At 34.3% G+C, this 21,341-nt stretch overlaps 1 protein-coding gene across 3 annotated transcripts in view; it reads left to right on the forward strand.

Moving 5' to 3' along the window:
* The first annotated feature begins 1,674 nt into the window (after nt 1-1,674).
* Polr1B (RNA polymerase I subunit Rpl135) overlaps nt 1,675-21,341 on the forward strand; it is a 270,860-nt gene continuing 251,193 nt past the window's right edge. For 2 of the 3 annotated variants that reach the window (XM_090412386.1, XM_090412387.1), the window contains exons 1-2: nt 1,722-1,963; nt 13,107-13,184. In XM_090412386.1, coding sequence (XP_090268512.1) covers nt 1,868-1,963; nt 13,107-13,184 — 174 coding nt within the window. In that variant the 5' untranslated portion in view covers nt 1,722-1,867. Of the gene's footprint in view, nt 1,690-1,721; nt 1,964-13,106; nt 13,185-21,341 lie in introns of those variants that run through there. The other variant, XM_090412385.1, reaches the window with a different exon arrangement.

Raw genomic sequence — 21,341 nt, forward strand, 5'->3', positions numbered from 1 at the left:
CTTGGGGAATGAAAAACCCCAGATAAACTGACGGAAAAAACCCTGCTGTCCACGCCCAAGACCGGCTAACTTGGCTATGGCTATGGAAGATCCTTGAGCTCCTCACGTCGTCGATGACAATCGAACCCAGGACACTCCTTCCCCAGGCATGTGGTTGTGAAGTGCAAAGCCACTAGGCTAACCGCACGGACTAAGTTCTAAGACTGCAGTAGCAAATTATATAGGCATAGTAGTAAAAGTAGTAGAAAAATTGGTAAAAAAGATAATTCAAGAATGGGAAGATAAAAGTATGATACTGTATGAGGGTCAATATGGATTTTTGAAGGGTTGGTCATGCCTTAATAATTTACTAACATTTTATAATAGAGTAACAGCTGAGTTGGATAAAAGAAATCTCTATACAATAATTCTGCTGGATTTTGATCATGTAGGGTAATTTAAATAGAATAGACTGGCAAGTGAGAATTATTGTCAATTTAATGTGGCAATGGGTTTGGTTATGCTCTTTGGTAATTATTTTATTTATTTTATTGATGAGGTTGGATAACAGAAGATTGATGAAACTAGTGATAGCTGAAATGATGGTGGATTGAGAGTTAATAATTAAAAGTTATATTACAATGTATAGCCGTCGTAGCCTATTAAATAACTTAAGCAATGCCTGGGATCATCAAACCTGGCAAAATTGTATCTCAACCACAAAATATAATTTTTCAATTTTTACATGTTTTCTTGAATTAAGGATGACATGTATCGTAACAACGATCCTATTTTAAGGTAGCTAGCTAATAGAATTACCTGGTATTTTAAGGACTAGCATCGACAATCAGAGATAAGAAAATTATTATTCTACTTTATGAGATTTTGATACCGTCAATCTTGACTATTGTATACAGATTTGGTAGCCCGGATTTCTTGTGGTTTTTGAGGAGCTAATGTTGATTCGACTGCGATTGAACAAGATCGTGGGAAAGCTATGGAATACTACTTATGAGGATAGATTGAAGATTTATGACTTGCAAAAATTGGTTGTTAGGCAGAAAAGGAGAGATGCGATATAGACATGGAATGCAAAATGATATATTTCTACTTTACTACTGTAAGAACTATTGGTCGTTCCTAAAAATTGAGTAAGAGTATGGTTATCACCAACGTGAGCACTACGTTTTTTTTTCCTTTGTGTGTGTGTGTGGGGGGGGGAGGAGAAGGTAGAACGATTGGAATTGGTTGTCATAGTCAGTTGTGAGTGCTTTGTCGGTGGATGAATTCCAGTGAAGTATTACAGTTGTGCGAAGGATTTTGGTGCTTGATGAAATGTTAGTGTACCTCCGACAATGATTCTGTGGAATCCATGGAGGTGTCAGTATAATAATACAGTAATAACAATAATAAACTTTTAATTAGATTAGCAAGGGTTGGTCGATTGCTAGTCTCTGCTATTAATGGCTCATGCCAAAAGTTAAGCAAGTTTGAGCGCGGTTAGTAGTTGGAAGGATCAATCGTTCAATGCTGTTGGCACACTCTTCTTCGATAAGCTATGAACTCCCCGGAGGTGTCACATAATAAGAATAATAATAATTATTATGTAGCAACGTAGGTAATTTAATTATTATTGTTCTCTGAACAAATTGTCTAATCACAGGTGTCTCTGCGAACCAGGTGTTTATGTAGTTTCTGAGATTTTTGCTGGTACTTAAATTGTTTAATTGATTATGCTTATTCAAGCTACCGTAGTTTATAATACAGGCATAATATATGTATGTGATTATTGAGATTGTCGTTTAATCAGAGATTTTTTTTTCTTTTTGTTTTTCCTTTTATGTCTATACTTCGAATATACTTTGTTGTGTGAGATTAAGACTGAAGTATGTCGTACACGTGTTTTCAAGACCTGCCGTCTGCTCCAAGTTTAAAACACTTAGAAACGAATTCGTTTGGAAAACTGAAGAATACTCAAAATAAGGTGAGGTCTTTGTGTTTCTCATGCTCTCCTTTATTTTTCTGCTCTCGAATGTTTTTTGCGTTTATATTATTATAATACCTTTGGAGTAGTTTTTCTACTGTCAGATAAGTCTTTGGGGTGTCACGTAATAATAATAGATGGGGTTAATTTAAATTTGTTATCAACATATTTCCTTATGCTTTGCTATTCCTTTGAACTTGTAATCATTATCCACGCTTGTAAAAACACATGTGGTTACTGCTGGTGAGCTTCTGAGGATCTGTCTTCCCGATATCATCCCTCTCCCCTCAAGTAATGTAACTATCAGCCGTTCAAGAAACGCATCATGACCAAACATGTAACCAACAGGGACGAGGGAGGAAATAAACCTTGTAATTTAGGTACAAAGACGGATTACATATTTTGGCGATTTTTTTCTGTTTGAACATTCTTTGTACCTAAATTACAAGGTTTATTATTAAGTCCATTTACTACAGAATTCAGATTGTACTGTGTTAGAGCATAAAATCATTAATTGCTTTCCCTTTTCGTACCTCTTGATATTATATCAAGATAACGAGATGGCAGCCTCCAATTCTTTGTATACAGAACAAAGACTATACTGGGAGATACGCCAAGCTTCTTACTCGTTATTCGAGTTGTTATATTGTTATTCGTGTCAGAAATTAGGTGCTATAGATTCTTCCAATACCTTATTACAGGACTTAAATTTCATTAATTTTAGCAGAAGGTTATTGAAGACTACAAACATAAGTTATCCATGTTTGTATTACTTATGTTCAAGTATATTACATGATGTCTCAACCTGATTTCTGTTATTTTGTCAAGTCTGTAAACTAGCATGATTCCTAACAGCTATTCGCCCCCCCCCCCCACACACCCTCAGATAAATTACATCCATTACTTTATGAGGGTTGACTAGCTTTCTTGTTCTTCTGGTATTTTAATTTGAACAGACAGGATGATTAGTTAACATCTGCCTAGAAAAGGTGTATAGATATTGGGAGTCTAAATTCATGTCCTTAGTACATGACAGCTACTTAGTTTTGAAATGTCAACATGTGAATAAAACCAAAATGTCATCATCTTTGATATGGTTGATTTATTTAATTTAATTTTTTTATTTTAAGCATTGGTTTTGGTGCTGCTTGAAGTAATGGTGATATGTTGATGTCAGTGGATTGATGACTCTTGGATCGGTATTTTCATAGAGGTGTTTTGTGTTCTATTCATTAACTTTTTAGTGGTCAAAGGCTGCAGGCCAGAAATATTTGGGAGTGTTTTGGTGGTTCTTGGTATCCATGTTGGTATTGACTTTTTATTATTAGTGCAGGTGGTTTTGTCCTGGGAGAAGTGGTATGTTGGTTTCAATGATTTTAAAGGGCCACAGTCCAAGGTGTTTGGTAGTGTGTATTGGTGGTGCTTGATACCTGCAATTTTGGTATTTACTTCATTGTAGTGGTGTGGGTATTTTTGTGTCTGGTGGGTTGATATGTTGATTTCAGTGACTTCTAAATGTCATTTAGCTTTTTAGGCTGCAGGGTACCTGCATTTTTGGATGCATTTTTAGTATTCCTATGGATGCCTTTGCTTTCAAACTGGTGATGTTGATTTCACAGATTTTTAAAGATTAACTAATCAACTACCATATACTGGTAGTTGATCAACTACCATATACTATCAAACCACTCTTTGATGACTTTCAGTAATCAAAGAGTGGTTTGATAGTATATGGCATGTTCTTGGTAACAGTGTTTGCAGTAATTTATTATTAGATATGTTTTTGTGTTATTTCAGTGTTTAATATTTTATGTTTGTTATTTGCCATTTTATTTTTCTGTTGTAACTTCCTGTGATAAATGATTTGCAAATATCAGTTAGAAATCATGCCTTTTAATATCTATGTAATCCAAGACTTAATATTACTTCTAAGCCTCCAGGAGTCCAAAAGACTCATTGCTCAAATCTCTATCCTGTGCTGCACCAATCCAGACTTATATCGGATTTGTTGGGAAGAATGTATGATTGATGTTCTTGTATTCTTTTTTCTATAGAGCGTCTGGTTTGTCCAAAGTACAACAAATATAGGATGCTCTATAGAAAAGAGAATACGAGAACATCAATCATACATTCCTCACAACAAATCCGATAAGTCTGGATTGGCGCAAGCCACAACATTCTCAGGTCCAAGACTCACCTTCTACACAGATGTCACTATAAATTCAAATGACTATTCAAAGAGAGTGCTGAGGCCTTACTTCAATGCCCTAACTTGAATCGAAATGACTGTATATCCTTGTCAAAAATATGGGAAAGTTTAATCCGGATAACACACTAAAAGTTTTTATTTTTTATTTATTTGAAACCTTTAATTCTTACATTAATCCAATGTTATGTTTATTTGAATTTATAAATTAAGATTGTTATATGAAATTGTGAATTAATACCTATAATTTATTCATCACTGTGATGAAATTTATCTCTCTTTAATGCTTAGCAATGTAACATCACGCAGCTCGTTATTTTGAATGATCAATTGTTTGTATTCCACCTTGTAAAAACTGTTCCTATCAAGCTACCGAGGATAGTCTGTTAGTTTGACTGAAATATTTGGCAAACATTAAAATATTCTTGTGTTTATAATTCTCTCTTTCACTTCTTTACTCGCATGACTTTTGTACAGTTTCAGGGAGGGTCTCTCATTCTCCCAACACTCATTATCCTATGCAGCAATTCCCTTGTGTTTGTCTGATAGGTTCTGCTAACCAACATATATTTAGGGTTGGTCATGCCTTTGTAATTTATTAACTTTTTATAATACAGTAACAGTTGATTTGGATAAAGGAAATTGCTACACAATAATTCTGCTGGCATTTGTAAAGGCAGTTTGACAAAATACCACTTGGAACTCTGTTACACAAATTAGAACAAATTGGGATGGAAATGACACTGGTTATGTGGATAAGAGGTTGGCTTCTGAACAGATATCAAAGAGTGATATATGGAGGGGCAGAATCAAGGCATAAACAGATGAGTAGTAGTGTGCTGCAAGGTTCAGTGCTGGGACCACTACTGTTTAATTTGTACACAAATGAGATAGGAAATAACCTGAAAGGAATTCAGTTGTTTGCTGATGATGTGAAAGTAGGTAGAGAGTAATAGCTAATCCATGTAGTGTGAAGAGCTTGCAGGGTGGTTTAAATAGGCTGTCAGTATGGGCATAAGATAATGGATGGCAGTTTAATGTGAAAAAATGTAAAGTTATATATGTTAGGATAAATAGATTATAAGCTGTGTACTATATTGATGGAATTGTACTCCTGAAAATAGATGTAACTAGAGATTTTGGGGTAGTGTTAGACAGAGTCAAAGTTTAGAGGACATAATGCTAAGGTCGCCCATAAGATTACTTGGCTATTGAAGAACACACAAGTAGAGATAGGAAGTTATTTCTCTTTATAAGGCCTTGGTATGGCCACATCTGGATTACTGTGCTCAGGTCTGGTCCCTTGGGTTTCTTGGTGGATGGGAAAGTCGTGGAGAAGATTCAGAGATAAGCAACCAAGATGGTGATTGATCTGTGGAATGTTCCCTTGAGGGTGTGTGTGGATTGCATAAGTTGGTTGATAGTAAGAAAAAGGGGATATGATGAAAACGTTTAAGTTGCTTAAGGATTTTATAAGATTGATGTAGGGGGAAATGTTTCAGAACTTGGCTAGAGGGTCCAGAACAAGAGGTCATCCCTCGAAGTTGAAGAAAGGTGTGAACATTAGATTTTTTGCTTGGAGAGCAAAAATGATAGCCTTTCTTTCTCTGTATATAGAAAACCTACTCATACAGGCAGATACATTCACAAACTATCCCACCACCACTCCTCTCAGCAATACGTCATTATTAAAACTCTTACCAATAGAGCTCACAATCTTTGTTCCAGTGAAACTGACCTTTCAATTGAACTCAAACACATACATAACACCTTCCTTTCCAATGGCTACAGTGACTACAGAATTAAAAAAAAATAATCCAGTCCTTTCCCATTCCCCGACCATATCCTCAGAAGGACTTCAGAAATGCCATTAACATACCTTACATCTGTGGTACATCAGAAAAAATAGCCAGATCATTAAAAAAGTACAACCTCCACCAAAGACCAGCTGCCTCCTCTCTCAGTGCCTGGAGTATATAGAGTACCTTGTGTAAACTGGCTTACTTTGGACAGACAGGTAGATCAGCAACCATCCGGTTAGAACACAAGTCATACATCTGCAATCACGATTATGGTCATTCTGGCCTTGCAGACCATGTTTTGGATACATCCCACAGGATCTCCTGAAAAAAAACCACCGTGCTCCACCATAGTAAATTCAAAAAAGAAAGACTATTCTTTGAATCTGCATCTACACTCAGGAATCAACCGAATTTAAACAAATACAGTTGCATTAAACTTCTCAAAATTTGGGAAACATTAATTATCATTCCTCTTTACATCCTAGGCCACCTGCAAATGCCCATAGAGTGTGCACTACCTAGATTGGACTTTAGTTTCGCTCGCTAAAGGTGTGTGTGTTGTGACAAAAAGTTTTTTGTAATCCCTGAAGATGTCTTTGTGACAGAGACGAAATATTGGAAGCATTTAAATTATTTTTAATCCTTTCTCAGTGCTGATAATACTCCATTAAACCTCCAACATGAATTTTTCACAGCACTTAAGCATCAACACACGCAGAGAATACTTTGGGCAGGGATGAAAATAGAAACAATTTTTTGGAGAAGGAGAAGGATATGATGGGATAGGTTCAGCGTTGGGAGTGATGGGGTGTGAGCCGTTTCGACAGTGCATTCTCTTCGGAGCTTCTGGGGGAAGTGGAGGCTGTGTCCTGTCAGCTTGGTGTTTCTGTCTTTAGTGTAACTGTGTTATTTCCTATTGTCAGAGTCGTGACTTCCAACACTTGTAGATCATGTAGGACTGGTGGATGTTTATTGAATTTTTGTCACATTTTATGGCTATCATTTCTGATTTTCTCAATAAATGTCCACCGGCCCTATATAATCTCCGAGTGTTGGAAGCTTCATAACATAAAAATTAGGTCATGACTCCGACCAATAGGAAATAGCACAGTTACACTAAAGATAGAAACACCAACCGACATGACATAGTCTCCACTTCTCCCCATGAATTACGAAGACAACGCACTGTTGAAACAGCTCACACTTTGTCACTCCCAACCCTGAACCTATCCCATCATATCCTTCCGCTATACTAAAAAATTGCTTCTATTTCTCCCTCCCCCAAAGTATTCTCTGCCCACCCTTAATAATAATACATATAAAAAAAACGGGTTTTTCAAAAAGATTCACATACCCCTTGCTTCACTAATAACTCTCCCACATTGCTGTACTCCCATCCCCCCCCTTCCTTTCAATCATACCTCCCATTAAAAAGCAGATGAATGTTGTCGCCACATGCCAGGATGCCACTGAATAAGAAGACGGCCAGCAACATCCTAAAGGTATTCGAATTTTCCCTCTTATATTCTTCATATATTTATCTATGCAAAACGTCAGTAATGCCTTAGAACTGAGTAAAAAGCCAATGACATTATAAAAAGGGGCACTCCTAAACAAAAATAGGCTAAATAGCCATAAAATTAATAATACTAAAGCAGTTATTATGTGACAACCTCAAAGAGTCCTTGAACTCATTGTGGGAGCACACATAATGCTATCTACTTCCCACTATTAATAGTATTTTTTGTCTGTAAATTATGTGTCCTGTTTGCCAATTTGCCTGTATGTGGGATGAAAAAGCCCTGATATCTCCATATGAGATTGGCTAACTCGCATTCATTTCAAAAAAGCCCATATAAAGATTCCTCCTGTCAAGACGAGAATAAAACTTCACTCTTTTCCACTTAAAATGCACATGCTATTGTTCTTCCAACTGTGCTACATAGGGAGATAGAAAGTATATTTTATCAAATATAGCAAAGAATGTTCATTGCTAAAAATGAAAAATTTTTTATCCAAAAATTTTATTAGCTTAATTTCTACCATTTTCTCTAATATTTTCAAGAAATTTATAGAAAGAGATTGGTCTTTAATTTTTAAAATAATTTTTGTTTCTTTTTTTTTATAAACTGGTATTACTACAGCCTTCTTAAAATTTGATGGAAACGTGCATATCATCAGTGATAAGTTTGTGGGAGCCTTTGCAACACATTTTTAGCCAATATAAAATGGATAAAATATTGCATGCACTCCCATCCTTCTAACACACAGGATCACAGCAAAACCATTCCTGTTCCATGTGTTAAAGGGTACATTAGAAAAAAATAGCCAAAGTTCTCTGGAAATATGATCTCCATGCCACTTTCAAACCTTTTATTCAGCTAGCTACCGTCATACATTCTCCTAAAGATCAATTGTATCCTCTTGAAAATCCTGGAGTATATAAAGTTCCTTCTGCCTGTAGTTTGGCCTACTTTGGACAGCCTGGTAGATCAGTTAACATGTGCCTTGAAGAACACAAAACTTACATCCGTGATTGTCTCTATGGTAAGTGGGGATTGGCAGACCATACTCTGGATACTCGATGCAATGGAGGAAAACATCTTTATTACATAGAAGTCATTATAGGTCTGAGAGACTGTTTTTAGAATCAGCATCAGCTATGAAGCACTACCAACCTCAACAAGTATGGTTGGATTAATTGACCAAAGATCTGAAGACTCATTTTAAGACCTGATAGCCTGACTCATTTAAACCTGACTTTTCTAAATTAACGTTATGGTTATCTGATCCATAGAGGGTACCATATAAGGACATAAGTTTTGTTGTCAGTTACAATTTAAATTGTTTTCCTCAATTACATAATTTAGTGCTGTGTGCCTATCATAGTTATAATTGTGTTCTGATGATGCTGGTTAGAAAACCAGTGAAATATTAGTGAGTTAATATTTTTTTACTTCTCGTTGTTTGTATTATAAAGTGTTATTATGAATCATCAGTCAACTTTTTCTGATTAGTCACTTAATGTCCTGGTGAATAGTTTTCTCTCCTTATGCTTCTCTCCACCATCAGTACAAGGATGCTTAGGACTCAGTTCCATTATTTGCCTTCATTTCTCCAGTACATAAATGACCTTCTTCCACTGACCAGTATTTCAGTCCATAATTTTGCTGATGATAGTGCTTTCTAGTTTCCATTCTTCCTGTTCATTAAAAAAAATCCTTTATTGCACTTCCCAAGCTTCAGGATTTCCAGTGCATTGAACATAGATTTCTATACCATTCTTCAGTGGGGTATGAATAACCTAGTCAACTTCATTACTATTATTATTAAAATGCAGTCTTGCCTTCTGTCTTACAAAAATGATCTCACCCTCTTCGGTAATACACAAATCACCAGGCAGAATCATATTTATCTTGGAATGACGATCCAAGAAGAGAAATATGTGCTGTACACTCCATATAGTAGAGTGTTGCATTAAAAACCCTTCCTAAAATCCACATCCAGAAGTGAGTGATTTGGTTGATCATTGATCTTTCTCTCTTGCTCTCACTGACTGACTTCAACTGCTGTTTCTATGAATGTTACTTTGTATTAAAAAGCTCAGTGGAATGATGGATGCTGAACTGGATGCATCATTCTTCTTTTCGTTGGACCTGTTAAAAACAAGCACCTAACATCTTTATAGTCAGACTACAAACTCACTGAACTTCTCTCTCTTCTTGTTTTATTCTGTCTGCATCCATTTTCAGGAACAGCCTTCTTTCTGGTCAGAAATATCAAGTTTCTTCTTTCTTCAGCCCACTAATATCCAAGAGGTTCTACCACCTTGTGTATGTGAGATTGATATATGAATGGTTATCTGACAGATCAAATGTTAGCAATTCATACAGGACTAGTAAGCTGAAATGTAGCTTTTGTATGTATACTGTGAAAGATCCAAACACATAAAACTTGATTTTAATTACCTGAAAAAGTGAATTTTCCATAAACAGGTTTCCTCCTCTTTTTTAATCCTGAAATAGCATGTATATCAGGATTAAAATTTCCATTCCCCATTACTGGATTTAAAAAAAAAAAAAAATACTCCAGTACCTTTTGTAGTTTTCAAGATTATTTAGTTTAAAATATGAATTTCTGTTTTAGTAGAATGGTTGGGACATTAAAAATGGCAGATTATATGCTTAATCTCATTTACTTTTGACTTGTTTTTCATCTATAAGAATTATAGGATGTGTGCACAATTTAAAATTCTTATGGCTTAGACTTCTGGGTTACAGATTTTCTCAATCTTTGGATAATTTAACAATTCATGTAATAACCAAAGATGCCATGTTTGAGTGTATATGTGTGGAGGGGGGGGGTAATAATTTTCATGCAGAAATGAAATAATACATATTTGATACACATGTAATATAGCATTAAAAATAAAAACAGTATATAAAAATTAGCAATAGCATAAATGATAAAAATTTTCTGAATCATCCCACTAACCAAACCAGAACCAAAATGTTAATTTTTTTTCTGAAGCAATTCAAAAATAAGTCATGACACAAGAGTGCAATACATTTAACGAAGTGGCTTAAATTAAATAATCACCTTATATCCTGTACGGTGCTCTCTCAATTACCTGATTTACTAGTCTAATAATTGAAGAGTCTTTTGACTGAAGGTTCAGTTAAACGGTGCTGTACCAGAAGCCAATGGACATTCTTTAACATACAAGGAGTTACTTAATCGAAGATTCAATTCTGAAAGTCAGAGAATCTGTATTGAGAGATCATATTTTTTAAAATTTGGATGCTGTTAATGTATTCTACATATTAATTACTGTCAAAATTAATTAGAAACTTATTGTGTTCATTTCTTTAAAAGGAAGCCAAATTTTATAATTTAAAACACTACTGAAGATTGACAATTCTCAAATGAATCATAGTGTCAGTTTCCCTTGCTTTCTACTTGGTTTGTGAAAGCAAGGTATGGTGAAAATAAACCAGTAATAAAAAACTTCAACAAAAGTGGCAGCATTTGTAATTATAATCTGATAATTTAGCCATAGTTTACATATAATTTATTAATTGGCATGAAGTATCTAGTTTTCATGCTTCCAAAAATAGAATGATTAAAATATATTAATTTTTAATAATGATTTTTACCCCTTTATATTTGGATAATATGAGGACAGTAGTTTGTTTAAATAACCAAAAATAGTAGTAGTTTCAAAAACAGATACAAAAAAAGTGGTCCACATAATCATTTTGGAGTTATGGATTTGTGACTTGGTATATATATCTGATATTTTTCAAGAAAACGCTCGCACTTCATACTGATAATATTATGATACAGTAAAACTCTAATTATTCATGGGGTTAAATTAGCTGTGGTCCTCTGTAGCATATACACATTTCATTTTTTTTTTCAAATTCTCTGTGCCAGTGGATTTGTAAAATAACAGAAGTCATTACTATGTATTATTATATAAGTAAAGTGGATATTAGATCCAGCATTATTTCAAAGCTGAATGCAGAAACTATGTAAGTTTTGTAAAAATAAGTTGACCAGAATAATTTTGCATCACTGAACTGAAGCCTTTTGGCTTTTTATTTTAGTAAAATTACTGTGTATTTTAAATAACATTGCATCATAATTAAACAATACTGCATCATCCTTCTAGCAGAACTTATTTGTCATCATGTTGCATTTTCCCATTTTGCGGCCAAGTGTATAATGAATTTAATTTAGTCTCTTTTATAAAAAGATTTATGTAGTATTTCAATCCCTAAAATATTGGGAAAAATAAAGAGTTGTTTTAAAGTTGGAAAATAAATTGGAGATTATTTAAAGATGTGAAAAAAGGTGAAAGTGTTTCATCACTTCCAGCCGAATTTAATATTGGCCAATGAACTATACGGGACATAATTAAAAACCAACCCAAGATAGACAGATATGTTTCTGAATGTGATACATTTGCTTGTATTTCAGAGAAAATCACTCAAAGGTGCTACAAATGAACTAGAAGGTGTAATGATAAAGTGGTTTTTATAACCAAGTGCTGAAGGAACTCCAACATTAGGACCACTGATTTTAAGTAAGATAAAATATTTGAAAAATTAGACATGTCTCAGGACATTAAAATTTTCTTCTGGTTGGTTAAAATGATTTAAAGAGAGGCATAGCATAAGGGAGTTAGAAATACAGGGTGAAAAGCTCAGTGTAAATAACATAGGAGGAACATTATTCTGTGATGAATGGGCAACAGTTATTAAAGAGAAGGCTCTTGTACAATCACCACAATACAAGATAAGCAAAGGCAGAATAACAGTTCTGTGCTGCTCAAATGCTATTGGGAGAATATAAATTAAAATTAGTCATGGTGGGAAAATCAAACTCTCAAAAGTTTGAAGCACACAACAAATATTCCAGCAGATCATGATCTGTATGGATGACTAGGGATATTTTCGAAAAATGGTGAAAAGATAAATTTGTTCCTCGCATTAAAACATTTTTTTCTCAAAAATATCTTCCTCACAAAGAAATTCTGTTATTAGATGCTCCATCCCATCCTCCATTAGAAAAAAATTTTCTGCAGAAGATGGCAATGTTGTTACCATTTATCTTTTGCCAAGCATAACATCACTATTTTAACCTATGGACCAAGCTGTGATTGAGACCATGAAACGATTGTATAGAAAAACTCTGATGTTGGACTTTATTATAGAAGAGAAATATCCTCTTTTATTTTGAAGACCCTAACAGTTAAAGATGCTATCTATAACATTTTGACAGCCTGGATAGAAGTTAAAAGTGAAACAGTTGAAAAATTGTTCAAAGACTATTGCCTGATAACTTTGATCGCTGAAAATAATAATACAGAAGTGAGAGACCCAAATAATAGTGCAGAAATCAATCCTGATATTTTAAAATCAATTCAAAATATTGATTATTGCAAAGACTTAGATGAAGAAGCTGTTAATGAATGGTTAAATATAGACAAAAATGAAGCTGGATATGAAAAGATGACTAATGATAACTTAATCTAAAGTGTGCATGAACCATACTTGCATGAAATTAATATTTCTTTTTATAGTGCAATTGACTGCATTTAAAATTTGATATTTTTTTATATATATTTCAGAGTCTTCAAGACATAGCTAAAGCTCATGTTGAATCATTTAACTTTGTGTTAAGAGAAGGTCTTAGTAAAGCAGTGAAGGTAGGTGGCATTCATAATTTCACAGTGTCAATCTTTAAAAAAAAATTGCCTATATTAGAGACAGTAATAAGATGTGGAACGATCAGAAATTTTGTCCATCACAATTACTATTTTATTGCTAGTTTTCTTCAACTTAGCAAACAATAAGCAAGTTTGAAGAAAACTAGCAGTGAAACAGTAATTGCTAGTTTTCTTCTCATTAGCTTATTGTTTGCCAACTTTATTTTATTAGCTCTTACCTCACTATCTCACTAGATGTGAAAAATGAAGGGGAATTAGTCTATTGTCAGAACCTGCAAAATTTTTCTGAAATATTGATACATAGGATTAAAAATGAAGTAGAGAAGATATTAAGCCATGAACAAGTTAGTTTTAGAAAGGTGGGTATACATCACATTTTTATTTTAAGGAACATCATTAAACAAAGCACAGGTCTTAGATGCCCATTATACTAAATTTTATAGATTTTGCTCAAGTATTTGACAGTATCGATAGAAAAACAGTACGGTTAATTATTAAAAGTTATGGAATTCCCGACAAACGTGAGAATAATCAAAGAAATGCATTAAGGAAGTAAAAGTTATTGCAGAGAAAACGATACCTGAATGGTTTGAGATTTGGTGTGAGACAGAATTATGTGTAATGTCTGGTTTAAGGTTTAACATAGTCATTGATTGGCTATGAGAAAAGTTAGAGGTGCAAGAAGAGGATTTAAATGGAATCCTATGTCACAGTTAGAAGATCTAGATAGACATAGTTTTGATTCCATCAAAATACAATGACACACAAGCAAAATCAGAAGACTTTATAAAACAGCTGTGAAATGGTAGGTCTCTTTAAAAAAAAATTTGACTCAAATAAAAGTTCTTAAACTAAACAGCAAATGCTCCAAAGAAATTAAAAGCAATAAACATGTTTTAGAAGCTCAGAATTTTACATACTTGGAAGCAAATCTAGATACTGAAGAGAATTGTGGACCTGACAGGGATATAATGCAAAGATTGACAAAAGTTAATACTGCTTTCAGAAAATTAAATAATATATGGAAATTATCCAAATATTATAACAAAACCAAAATAAAGATCTTGAATATCAGTTATAAGGCCGTATTATTATATGGATCAGAGACATGAAAGCTGGACAAAAAACAGGAAGCTAAATTAAATAATTTTCTAACAAAATGTCTTCATAAAATATTAAAAATATTTTGGCCACAATGTATAACAAATGAACTTACATGACCAGGCAAAAATGTATCACTGATGAAATAAAAAAAATGCAGATTTAAATGGATTTGGTACATATTGAGAATGGATAGCAGAGAGAATCATTTGACATGATTTTCCTTCTGGGAATCATTTGACATGAATCCCAGAAGGAAAAGGGTAAATTAACTTGGCAGTGAATGACAGAAGAGGCTGGCTTGCAGAGCTGGTGGCTTATGAGAGAGATATATAGAAGAAATAGATCTCGGCCTTATGTGTGATGAGGTGCAAAGACAATAATTAAGTAGTAACTTTGTCTTCTTTTAAACCTCATTAACCTACTTGTCTTGATCTTCTTCTCTTTCTCATCTTAATCCTTTTGCTTCAGATGTATGCATTCAGCTAATTTTTCATCTGCCATTCTACCATACCACTTTAGATTAACTCTGCCTACACATTCTTGAATATTAATTAAGTCAAGTGCTTTTTGAACTTCATTTTAAATATGGTTTCACCAACTATGCCATTTCTTCACTTCACTAATTTTCTTCTTAGTTCATATATTTAATGGTCTTCAGTTTCTGATAATCTATTTCATTCCTAACCAACAGTCAGATCCACATGTTAAAATTAGTTTGAACACTGCTTATATAACTGTTGGTTTCTTGCTCTTATACTTGTTCAGTTGACTAATCACTATAACTAGCCTTATTTATTTTATTATGTGTTTTCTTTAAACATTTATTTGAGTAAAATACACATTACAATAAAATATACTTTATGAATAATTAATATAAATTATTTAGAACACATATGATGCATTAGCACTCTTAGTATTGTTGACAACACAGTAGAGCAGTTCTGGAACTAATTTCTTTAGTGCATGAAAGATTTTAGACACATGGAACATGAAAATATTGAAGAAAAGTTTGAATCATGCTATTTTAGTGAAGTTATAAGAAGTTATTCAACTCTCGATAAATGATCATTTTGATGGTTGTTGCAAACAAGAATATAATTAAAACAAGTATAAACTTTTAAAACAAGTTCAAATAAGAATATAATTTGTTGTCAAGTATAATAATAATAATATTATTAAGAGAGATTTCCTGTGAGTCAGGGACTCGTTAAGGGAGACCACATATTACGTGCACCAGCTATCGTACTTGTTCTTGAATTCATTCATGCTGCTTGCACATACGAGGGTGATCAGCAAAGTTCTTGGCCTCGACCATAGATGGCAACACGATCAGCAAGATTTTTTTTTCTCAGTTGGTACATCTGTCATAATCATCCATGTGAAATTGCAAGTCATTCTATCAAGTAGTTTGTTTTGTACAGCTGTCTAAAGCAAAAGTGTTGTCTGTACTCTTGAAATGGATAAAATTGAGTATTGTGCAGTTATAAAATTCTTTGTAAAAGAAGGTTTAACGCCAAAAGAAATTCACTCGAAGTTCATAAAAGTTTATGGACACTTTTCTCCTTCATTTTCAACAATTAAGAAATGGGCTGCCGAGTTTAAACCAGCCTTGAAGATGATCCATGTGAAGGATATCCAAAAAGGGTAACAACACCAGAAATCATTGATGAAGTGCACGATATGGTATTGGATGACCGGTGAGTCAAAGTGCGTGAAATTGCTGAGACCATAGGCATTTAAAGAAAAATGTGTAGGATATATTTTGCATTAAGAATTGCAAATGAAAAAGCTTTGTACAAGTTGGGTGCTGTGTTTGCTCACAGCAGATCAAAAATGCACTTGCATGTAAATCTCTGAACTGTGCTTGGAGCATTTTAACAAGAATAAAACTGATTTTGTGCGTCGATTTATTACTATGGATGAGACTTAGATTCACCATTACACACCAGAACCCAAACAGCAGTCAAAACAGTGGACAGAAGCCGGTAGTTCAGTGCCAAATCAGACAAAGGTGGTTCCATCAGCAGGAAAGGTCATGGCATCAGTGTTTTGGGATGCTTAAGGCATTTTCTTTATTAATTATCTTGAAAAGGGTAAAACAATAACCAGGGAATATTATTTCAATCTTTTACAGACTAGATGAAAAAATTCATGAGAAATTTGCAGAAGAAAAAAATCATATTTCATCAGGACAATGCACCTGCCCACAAAGGTGTTTTGGGAATGGGAAAATTAATGAATCTGCACTATGAATTGTTGGAACATCCACCATATTCCCAGATTTGGCTCCCTCTGACTCAGTGACGGCCGGTGAAAATTTTAAGTGGGAGTGCTGCATATACAAAAAAAAAAATTTTTTTTTCCTAATCATTATTAATAAATAAATTTACATATTAAAAAATTGCTTTATTAAAAATATTTCATCCTTACCATGAACAAACATCAATAATAAAAGTTTCTTATCTCAAAGAAATAATACTTGCATGCATACAATTTATCTGTAAGCGACACTGCCCAAACGAGCAGTGTCGGAATCACTTGTAACGTGCAATGACAAGCGCAAACTAATCTCGGCGAGTCTAGATGCAATTGGTCAAACGCAATAATTCTGACACTGCGTTAGATCACAGTGCATTTGTTTCATGTAACGATAATTGAAAAAATAATTCTTTTCATATTTTCAACAGTGATGCTCGTCATAATTCAGCCTTGTATCTATAATAATAATTATATGTTATTTTTACAAAATAAAATAAGATTTACAAAAAATATTTCACCCAAACATGCACCAATAATTAAAGTTTCGTATCTCACAGAAATAATGCGCGCAAGCATACGATACACTGCCCAAAACGAGCAGTGTTGGAATCACTTGTAACATGCAATGAGAAGCACAAACGAATATCGGCGAGCCTAGATGCAATACAAACCAAATTTAATTTTTTTATTTTATCCTTGGGGGTGCCGCAGTGTCACAGTGCTTATGTACGAGCTGCCACTGCTCTGACTTCTATCTCTTCCCAAAACTAAAACTCTTCCTCACTGGTCAGCGTTTTTCTTCAAATCAAGAGGTGATTGCAGCTGTAGAGGAGTATTTTGCAGATCTTACTGAGAACCAGTACAGTGACGGGATAATGGTGCTGGAGCATCGGTGGAATAAATGTATTAGTCTTAAGTGAGATTATGTTTCTTTTCCAATATCATTAACATACAAGTTAAACAATAATGGCCCTAAAACAGACCCCTCTGGTACACCACTAGTGACTTTCTTTTTCCGGATATTGCTCCCACATGCACAACTTGCTGATACCTATCAGATAGCCAGTCTCCGATCCAATGCGCTAATCTAATATCCAACCCATCTGCTCTAGTTTGACTATTAACTTATCATGCAGTAATCTCTCAAATGCCTTTGCAAAATCTAAGTGTATTACTGTGTATCCCACTCCTCTGTCCAAGGAAGCCACCAAAATCCATGCTGTCATTGTTGTCAATCCAATTCTGGATCCTAGTTTTCATTAGCTTCTCCAACAACTTAACCACAACACTTGACACACAGATAGGCCTATAATTTGATGCTTGAGTTCTATCACCTCGTTTATGAAGTGGTACAATCTTGCCCTCCTTCTACTCCTTAGGAACTTGACCCACTGCAAGACTCATATTAAAAAAAATGTCAAGGCAGATGTAAACTCCTGGCACATTCCTTCAGAATACATGGTGATATATTATCAACTCTCACAGCCTTATGAACATCAGGTTTGCTCAACTCTCCATACACCTCTTGCTCACTTACATTCAGTGTCTCCTCCCCATCATCAACTGCCCTGAATCTCTTCATGAAGTCACATTCACAAGAATGAAAGACCTTTATGAACTGCTCATTAAGTATCTCCACTATATCTTCTGCAACAGCTGTCCTTATACCATTTTCTTCACTCAGTGTCATCCTTCCATAATAATTTTTTTTTTGTTTTTTTGCTGGCTACATATGAAAAGAACTCCCTAGGATTCTTTTTGGCTTCATTAGCTAACTACTGCTCATACCTCACTTTTGCTACCCTTACCAAGTCACCCGCCTTGTCTAGTGTTTGTAATCCTCGTGGAATTGGTTATTATCACTTCTCTTATGCTGCCTCCATAATGTCCTTTTTTCTATATCACATGCTGAATCTCTTCATTCATCCATTTCACACCTACCTTATTTAACCCCTTCTGACCCTTGGAATACATTGTCTACTAGATAGTTCTTGAATATCCCCCAGGTTGCAGTGATCTCTTTTCTAGCTAACTCGTCAGTCCATGCTACACATGCAAGCTGTCTCCTGAGCTCTTCATAATCACCACCCTTGTTGTTCAATGTGTACTGTTTTCTCACAGAGGTCCTCACACTGCTGGTGGGGTGATTACCTGGTGACCACCCAGGTAATCACATCATTGTCACGCTCACTCAATATTCATTAAACAAAAAAATACTTTATATTTAAAAAAACATTTTCTAATATAGAATAATTATTTTGAATTAAAATTTTATATCGTGCTAATTTATAATAGAGTACATCATTATTGATGTCAAAGATTCAATGTCAAAGAAATTGATATAGTAGTTTCCTATCTAGGGCAAAAGATTACAGTAGAGGAAGCCTGTGAGGAAGAAATTATAAGAATTCAACATGGTTATGTTGCTTTTGAAAAATACTCTGAAGAACTTAAAGGAGACATCCCAATCTGGTTTAAAAGAAAATATTTGATAGTTGTATCCTCTGACTTGTATTTGCAATCTTTTGTTTATGTGATCCTAGAACTTCAGCTTCTTATCTACTAAAACTCCACAATCCCTAGACCGATTAGTTTCTTGTAGAATAATCTCACCAGTATAATATTACATTGGATATCTCACTACACTAAAATACATGACTAATTTACTAATATTGAACTGATGGCAGTTTTCAATGCTTACAATTCAAGTCATTTGGCAAGTACTGCATATCAACTGCATTACTGGATTACCCTGTCTGTCTTTGCATCATCAGTAAACAGCTTTGTGTCACCTGTCAAATCCTTCCCAATGTCGTTAATATCAATGGACCAAGGGTTGATTCCTGTGTACACGATTGGTCACCTTAAATCTTGCAGACTAGCATCCCCTTATACCATTTTTTGATATGTCATTCAACTAGTAGTGCACTAAGGATTTAATCTTTTTTTTTGTGGGGGGGGGGAGTTGAGTAGATGATTTGAGAATACCCACTACGCATCGTATACGACCTATGACTGAGCATCTACAATGATTGCTAATTCACAGACACAGAAGACACAACATAAATAAAAAAAATGAATTTTAATTAGGAAAAGATTTTTGGAAAATTTTCTAGTGTGTTTTTTTTCTTTTTCTTTGATGGGCCAGTGCCCCCCCCCCCCCCCATCTGGGTGCGCTACTGCATTCAACCATCCTCTTATCTATTTTAATATTTTATAATTCAATCCCATATTCTCCAATTTATGCAAAGGTCTTTCATACCGTATCCTGTCGAAAGCCTTAGCATAGTATAAAAAGTATGTGATCAAGTTGATGAAACATGACTTCCTCATTCTGTTCATTGCCAAGTATAGATCCTCTGTGAACCCATTTCTGGATATGAGCGCTTATCAACTTTTCCAGAATCTTCATTACCAGTCCAGAGATACTGATGGGTGATATTTGGACACATCAGTCTTTGCACCACCTTTGAACAATGGGATTATCATACACTTTCCACTCCTATGGAATTGTCCCTGCTCAGTAGCTCAAATTTATATGGCCTGGTCAAAGGAACAGCCAGTTCAATTGAACACTTTTAGCATCCATGTTGATATGCCATTGCCTACTGTTCCTGAATTCTTATTCAGTTTGTGCAACAACTTTAGTACCTCCTCCTTATACATCTGAGTTTCTTTATCCACTGAACATTTAGCATTTTAGCAAAATGGCACCTGTTAGTTGCACAATCTCTACTGCATCTCACACACACCATTTTCATCCAGCAAAGTTATTCTTTCATATTCATTCTTTCTTTTACTTTCAGCATAATGGTAGAATTCTAATGCATTTTTTTTAGCTTACAGAGCTATTTTTTTTTTCATAGACTTATCATTTCATATAGCATTTGTAACTATACTGGCCTGCTCCTTATAATTTTAACAACTGACATCATCTTTATACACATGGTATTCTTTCCACATCTTTTTCTTGCAAATCGCTTTCTTAATAAGATTACACACCTTCATTCTTATTTATTCTATGAATGCAAGGGACAAATTTTAATATTGTATCATTTAAGTATTTTTTAAAATACTTCTCATGCATTGCCAATATCCTTCCCATCTAGCAAACGATACAATGGGACAGAACTTGGTAAACTTCTCACTTGCTCATAATTTCCTGTTTTGTAGTTAAGCAATCCCTTTTCTGAGTGAAACATTTTGTCCTGCTCAAAACTAAGTAGTGATCACTTCCTATTTCAAACCTTCTGTGTAGTATTGTGTCCTCAACCAATGGAAAAACATTACTATCAACTATAACATAGGCAATGAGACTTTTCTTATTTCTTGCATCTTCGATCTGCATGAAGTTGTGCATATTTTTTATGTCAGAGCATTGTGTTAGTAATAACTAATCCATGTCCTGATTAGAAATCCAGCAGGCATTTACCATTATTATTAGCTTTGCACTTTTCTGCATTTGCCTATTCTTATGCCTCAAAAAATTTCTTCCTTCTTTTTTCTTGCAGTTTCCCCATTCTGATATTTTCCCACATCACTCTACTTCAGCAATTTTCAACCAGTGTGCCATGAAAGGTTCACAGGTGTGCTGCAAGATTTTGATATAAAGGAATAAAAATTGATGTAAAAGAAGTTTTTTTTGCATTTTACCTACAAAGAATATGAGGAGTCACAATGTTTATATTGCATCAAATGGAATTGTTAAAAGTGAATAAAATTTATGATTATATTGGTATAATATAGATTTATTATAGATATGCATCGTTGTAT

This window comes from Typopeltis vanoorti, chromosome 22 (genome assembly GCF_054136105.1).
Source record: "Typopeltis vanoorti isolate ZY-2024b chromosome 22, IOZ_Tvanoo_1.0, whole genome shotgun sequence".
In the NCBI taxonomy this organism is placed as follows: Eukaryota; Metazoa; Arthropoda; class Arachnida; order Uropygi; family Thelyphonidae; genus Typopeltis; species Typopeltis vanoorti.